Consider the following 7,106-nt stretch of genomic DNA (forward strand, 5'->3'; position numbering starts at 1 on the left):
CGGCAAAATGTGAAATTTGAAAGTTTTGACTTTAATGGTCCAATAAATAGTTCCACTGAATGACCAACATGGGAACATACTGCAGTCTGGCTTAAATGCCCAACCAACATCAGTGCTTCTACAATTTCACAGACAGTCACCTTTCTTAGCACACACAAGTTGTCTACGAAATTTTACAAAACCAACTGCCTCCATCCAACCACAGCTAATATCCCACTTTACTTTCGTCACCCATGTGCACAAGCATCATAGATGAAGGCAAGGAAAATGGGATCAAAACTGATGGCCTCTTTTTGACCTTCCAACAGTCCAGAAGCTACACATCTAAAGACCTGGACAGGCCAGGGTTGGTGTGCTGAGGGGGGATTTAGTGGGCATGGGCAGGCCTACCGCGACCCCTTCCCCTACCACCAGGTGCTGGTGGGCCATCAACGCTGGAGCGGGGGTTCTTGATGGTTTCGTCTACTGAGAGGATAAGACAGGCAGCCTCTGATGCAGCAGTCAAGGCATTGATTCGCACAATGGCGGGCTCCCACACACATGCCTGGAAGTTATCGGCGATATCTTCATTGTTCACATCCACGCCGTACCACATTCCACCCTAAAAGAGACGGAAATACTTTGTTAATGCATGAAAACAGGAGTAAAACACTATCTTGTATTACACAAAAACCTGTGGCAGATTTCTTAATACACATTTCATACACTGAAGACACAGAGGATCACTGTTACATTTCAAGCCAGTATTTAAGAACTTGTTCATGTATTAATGTGTCCACCCGTTTTCATACTAGTTCTGCCAATGAAGGCAAAGCATGTACCTGCAATTGCATATTTACCTGTGCGTGTTTCGCCCGGAGCTTGTTGAGGATATTGGTAGCATCGAAGCCTGCATTATCACACAGTTGCCTGGGAATGATTTCAAGGGCCTTCGCATAGGCTCCGATCAGCAGCTGCTGCTTGCCTGGGATGGTTCTAGAATAATCCCTCAGGTATTTGGACAACTCCATCTCTATGGCACCACCTCCAGCCACGATAGAGTCATTCTGCATGCAGGAGATTAATAGATAGGTCAAAGCAACTGTGTAAGGAATCAAGCAAGTCATTTATCATACCCTTCTGCCAAACCACAACAAGCATTTGGTGCATGATTAATAATGCCCTCGTTTCTACATTTTGTAACAGCATATCAATATTTATTACAATCTGCACTGCCTTGTTTTGATTGTTATAGATAAAATTGCTTGATTGTTCAGAATCATTTATTTTTTAGGGTAGTCTGATATTCCTTTAACCTTAATATGTAGTTTGTTCTCATCAACAAATTAGAAATTAACTCCCACAAGTGTTGCATGTACACCAATCTGACCAAAAGGTGGCACCAGTGTGTCAGGTTTTGGACAATTTGGTTTAAAATCTCAGAAAGTATTGTTTCTCTATCAGTACCCTACAGACAGACACTTTCAAAAGAATGCATGATTTCACATAGCTAATCAGTATAGAACTGAAAGTATCCCAAAAGCTGTGGCAACTTTGCTTAGATATCAAATTCTCTGCCTAAGCATAAGCAGAGACTGTCACACACTTACACACTACCATATACCATAAAATTGTGTAAACACTGTACACCACTAATAATTCTAATACAACCCTGCACCAAATATAATCTAAAATAACACACATTTAGCTGTTGGACATAAGAGTTTTAAGTACTTAACAATAAAATCTACTTTTAGAGGCTCTACTTGCTTCAGTTAAAAACAGCCCATTTAAAGCCTAATCATTTTTAAAGAACAAACTGGATCTGCATCAGCAAAAAGATGAGAATGGTATTGTGCTGTCGCCCACACAGCAGGTCAGAACGCAAAAAGTAATATAACTGACAGCGGCTTAACTCACCTTGATGGCCCTGCGCACGATCATGATGGCGTCATGAAGCGATCGCTCAGTCTCCTCCATAAACTGCTCAGCGCCACCCCTCAGAATCAAGGTGCAGGTCTTGGCTTTTGGACAGCCTTTAAAGAAGTTGTACCTATAGAGATGGGCAGACCGGTCGGTACTGGTCAGTATGCAATCTTACCACTGCTCCATTCCATGTTAACGGAAAAGGTACGTATCCTCAAGTAATACTTTAAATGTCAATAAACAATGTCAGTGTGTTTACCTCTCTCCTCCAACCTGCACTTCCTCAAACAGCTCGCAGAGACCAAGTACGTCATCAGTAAGAGAGCCAACGCTCGTCTGGATGGAGCCACCGCAGGCCTGCAGAAAACATCACACGTACTTAGCACATACAACATGGCAAACAGAGAACTCAAAAATACCCTGGCAAACACACAATAATACACATGTGCTTCTTTAGCAAACATTTAAGGAAGAACATGAACTATTCTGGCAGCATTTTGGAATTCAATGATAAGAATTTAGATCAGTAAAAAAGCAGCTTTATGTAAACAATAAGTTTGGTGTCACTCTCATACAAGGTACATTTGATGAGAAGAGGAAGTCAATGACACGATAAAGGTCTGGAGGAATATGACACTGTCATACCATCATGGTTCTCTTCAGATCTTCCTCCTGAACTCTGCCAGCACAGAACAGATCTCTGTCAGCAAAGTACTGTGTGGCCACATCCCCAATGGGCAACTTCGACAACACCACCTTAGCACCAGACTTGTAGATCTTCTCCAGCTTATCATACAGGATGTTCCACTCAGCATCAACTATGGCCTGGTAGTCCTGAAGGAAAGAGGACATACAAAGAATGTGAAGGATGGTTTTGTAAATACTTTCTACCCTGTAATGCATATTCAAAACCCCCCAAAATGAAAACCTAAACAGTTAAGATGATGGCACAAATGTATTCAAACAAACAATCTGTGTTGCAGTCCAGTCTACTGGTCTCCATAGAAAACTCAAATACTGACCTCTACATTTTTAACACGAACTTCAGCATTGTCCTTTTCTGCCTTTAGCTCCAGCTCGATGTTGAGAAGGGCGATTCTTGGGTTCTCATAACGCTTCGGCTGCATTTCAAAGCCAGCGTAGGAGAAGGTCTTCTTAAAGGCCACGCCAGCCACCAGCTGAGAGTCCTGCAGAAAAAAAAAGGTCAAGAGTGTTATTCAAAATAAAAGCAACCAATATAACAAAGTTATTGCTAAAGGCCTAATATTATGATGCAGTCTTTCCCCTGCCTCACACTGAGACTTACAGAGAGCAAGAGGCAAGCGATTACATTTTTTGACTTATGTAAGCATCTAAGGTACTAATGTATGTGTTTCGCTCTACCATATCTACACACACACACTATGCATTATGTTATGACCCCGCATAGAGTCGGGCCGTAACAGAACAGGTGAAGGATGGACAGCTTTATGTTTACCAGCTACAACTATTGTTATATAAAATGAATGAACAAAGCGGAACAGACAGACACAGAATAAGTAAGTGAAAAGTGTATTGTAAGAAGGTCTGTACGAATACAAACACCAGTTTTGATGACAGGTAGGTCAATGCCAAAAACAACAAACAAAACCCCCGGAGCTACCTCCTCCAGGTAGTAACTTCCCCAACAGAAAACAAAAAGGAAACAAAAACACAATTTATCTCCCTTAGATTAGTGTTTAGTGTATTTGTTTTTTAACTAAAAACAAAAACCCCTACATTCAACAAACAGTGACCATGTTTACAGCTAGTGAAACTATATTCAAACTTCACAAAAGGTGATCTATATATTTATAAAGACTATGTACAAGACAGTGGCAGCAGTATGAGGACAAACCTATCTTAAAATGGTTCTAACTTAAAAATCTAAATTAGTCATTTTTACAGAAACCGCTGTGGTAACCAGCTATTCTGAGAAAGGTGCCATGTCTCACTGTAGCACAGGGATACCCTCTAAACCACACAGCAGTATATTTACACTGCTTAATCAGTCAAGAGTATAGGGTGGGATAAATGTTTCCTAGCTCAAATTGACAGCTTTTTCTTTTATGCTAACACATTTTGTACAATTTGCTTCATGAAACAACACCTCACCTCCAGAGCTCCACCTTGGACTTTCTTCATGCCGATCATCTTGAGTGGCAGCAGATCATCCAGCATCATCACTGCATCTACCACCATCTTAGAGAAGAAATCCTTCTGACCAGCAATCAACTTTGAGTTAAGTGCTGTGGTGGCACACTTCTCCAGCAGCTGCCTTTGCTCCCTGAGCAAAAAGGTGACATTGATTTAATGCATTAATAATAATTAAAGCACCTCTGAAACATTACCCAGAAACTTTTAATACCAATGACCTTAAATTGTTTACCAAAAGAAGAAAGCATAAGCAGTTAACGTCAAATGCAACATGGTCCGTTATGAGCTGCACTAATTTCTTAGAGAATACAGACATCAGACTCACTCTTCGTTGTCCTTTTTGATGGTGACCGCGATCTCCTTGATCTTTTTGACCGCAAGCTGGGTGGCAATGCGGAAAGCTCGGATAATGGTCTGAGGGTGGAGCCCTTCTTCCACGTATGGCTTCAATTGTTTCAGAAACTCAGCTGCAAGCAGTGTCACTGAGGTGGTTCCATCACCAACCTAGATGTATAAACACACAACCATTAGCTTATTTCTTAACCACAGCTTGGATTGGTAGACATTTACGCAAACATGCACAGCATACATTATAATTTTCAACACAATCAACCAGTCACTGGCAATAACTCCACCTTTCCAAATAAGTGTTTACATCCTTCTTTACCCTGTTGGTTCAATTCTTAATGGATACAAGCATCAAGCTTCTTTATACTGTGGAATGTATACAGTATTTATTTGATGACGACTGCTGTTAGGTGGTCTCTTAGCGAACTACGCATTAAAGACTTGATTTAGACTAAGGTGGCCTCACCTCAGCATCCTGAGACCTGGCAATGTCCACCAGGGTTTTGGCTGCAGGGTGGACCACATCCAGCAGCTTCAAGATGGTAGCACCATCATTAGAGATGGTGGCTTTACCTGCAAGCAGAAACCAATAGACAAAACATAAGCATGTCTTTTAAAAATACAGTTTAATTTTTGATGTTAAACTTAGAAGAAATTAAAAATTACATTTGCGCTGCAGACTGCACTACTACTCAGATATCACCAGGAGACATCTCAGCACTTACCTCTGTTATCCACAATGAGCTTATCCATGCCCCGGGGACCCAGAGTGGTCCGCACAGCCTCTGCGATGACCTGACAGGCATTAATATTGCTGACGAGCTGGGGGACACCCTGGGAGGTGTCTGTCCCCTCTTTCAGCAGGATTACTGGAGTGGGCTGAAGGAAGGAGGTAGGGAGGAAAAGCTAGCTTAGCAACAAAAATCTTGCAGTTAGCATCTCAGCTTCATCTACTTTAGATGACGTCTGATAGGAGATGGGTAACATGTTGCCCACTTACTGGTTATTTTCTGAGATGCACCAACATTTTGCAGTTCAAGGTGTAGACTTATTCAAGTTAGGATTACTGAATTGGCAGTAGCTGTCAATGGCAATACTTTGGCTGGTTGAATCCCCTAAAAGAACAGCTTTAAAATGCAGGTTTTCCTTTAGGAACTGTGATTTCTGCCTGGTCACCACACCCCCACTGTCAGGCCACTGACAGACTGCTTGGGGTGATGCTGGTCATCTATAAGGCAAGTTATGTAGCATAGCTAGCCCTAGTATGCTAAGATATTTTGGAAACGGGCATGCCGACCAAGAATCTACGAATACAGACCACATAGCCTCACATCAGAATAACCTAACACGCCAATGTATTCATTTCTATTTATTGCCTGCTGTCTACGTTTGCTAGACTGGACACCGGTAGCTAGCTTGCGTTAGCTTGCATGCTCCTAACGTTGTGGGCGTGAAAGACAGATAGCTAGCTAGCTACATACCTTCAAAAGCTTCCGTTTATTACCGAACATGAAACTTTACTCATGTGAACGGATAAAGTAGTGCTAGCTCAGCTGATCAAGTAAAAGCCCGTGTCTAGCAGTAACCGTCTAGCCGTTAGCATGCTAACGTTACCCGTTAACAATCCATTCACATTGTTAGCCAGCCAGCTAACGGCCAGATACAATGAAGAGGTGGGGCTTCAGCAAAGCTCACAGCAACAACTGAACTACACACAACAGTTTACCCAGCATTTCACGCATTTTCGGCTCACATGTAAGCCCCTTTATCACTCCTTGCAAACTAACACGGATTTCATACACTGGAAACCAGAGATAGAAAGCAGTCGCGACACTGAGGGTACCAGCGCAGACAGCTAGCTAGCATCCCTTCAATAACATCATACTCCTGATTATAAACCTTGAACTGCGAAATATCAGCGTAAATGAAGCCAGCTTAATGTCTCCTCAGACAACAATCATGACAGTATGTTCTCAGAGGCACTGTGTGGTTAGATGGAGGTGGATGTCCAGTAAACAGCATGATATTGTACTCACCATCATCTTTGCGGCGAGAGGAAGACCGGCCGGGTCCCACAATGCACTTGGAACTCTCTAGAACGAAGCGCCGTCTATTTTCCAGGCGAACACCTGGGGGCGCTGCAGCAGCACCACTGTCACTCTTATTTTTATTTTTTAAATTAGTCTGATTTAATTTTTGTGAAGTGCTGAATTTGTGTAGCTATAACTTTACATTTACAGCTTGATGAAATGTAAAGTAAGCTGTGCAGTCTTGTCTATAGCCGCCCCATTGTGTTTTTGCTTGTTCACAGAAGAGTTTATCAGAGTAAATAGAAGACCACTTAGCTTTTAACCCACCGTGTTTGAATGATAATATAAAAAACACACATATGTTTTATTATTATTATTATTATTATTATTATTATTATTATTATCAATGTTATTATTATTAATGTTATTATTATTAATGTTATTATTATTGTTAATGCTATTATTATTATTATTATTATTATTTTATACTTTTGACTTGTAAAAATCATTCATTGACAAATAACTTGCTATTGTACATGAGTAGCACTTGTGAAATGTTTCCCAACCAACACGACACTTGAATGCACATCTCAGCTCATGCCTGTATCGTCGCTGTCCAGTGAAACACATGTATCTCCAGAATGATGA

The 7,106-nt window shown here is 41.3% G+C and overlaps 1 protein-coding gene across 1 annotated transcript; it reads right to left on the reverse strand.

Annotated features, from left to right (window-relative positions):
- Positions 1-10: 10 nt before the first annotated feature.
- On the reverse strand, positions 11-6,516 carry cct7 (chaperonin containing TCP1, subunit 7 (eta)). The gene is made up of 11 exons (XM_072687575.1): positions 6,465-6,516; positions 5,154-5,307; positions 4,895-5,001; positions 4,406-4,584; positions 4,039-4,210; positions 2,928-3,092; positions 2,551-2,739; positions 2,165-2,262; positions 1,900-2,032; positions 840-1,046; positions 11-601 (listed from the first exon to the last, which is right to left on the reverse strand). The coding sequence occupies exons 1-11, from the start codon at positions 6,468-6,470 to the stop codon at positions 368-370; spliced, it is 1,644 nt and encodes a 547-aa protein (XP_072543676.1). The 5' UTR covers positions 6,471-6,516; the 3' UTR covers positions 11-367.
- Between the last annotated feature and the right edge of the window lie 590 nt (positions 6,517-7,106).

Source organism: Salminus brasiliensis, chromosome 9 (assembly GCF_030463535.1).
Source record: "Salminus brasiliensis chromosome 9, fSalBra1.hap2, whole genome shotgun sequence".
Lineage (NCBI taxonomy): Eukaryota > Metazoa > Chordata > Actinopteri > Characiformes > Bryconidae > Salminus > Salminus brasiliensis.

Excerpts from the sequence above, each read along its gene's own strand:
- cct7 (XM_072687575.1), bottom strand. Across the intron at positions 2,263-2,550 it reads ATCTGAAGAGAACCATGATG|GCCTGCGGTGGCTCCATCCA; the intron begins GTATGACAGTGT and ends TGTTTTCTGCAG. Across the intron at positions 2,033-2,164 it reads GTGCAGGTTGGAGGAGAGAG|GTACAACTTCTTTAAAGGCT; the intron begins GTAAACACACTG and ends CCATCTCTATAG.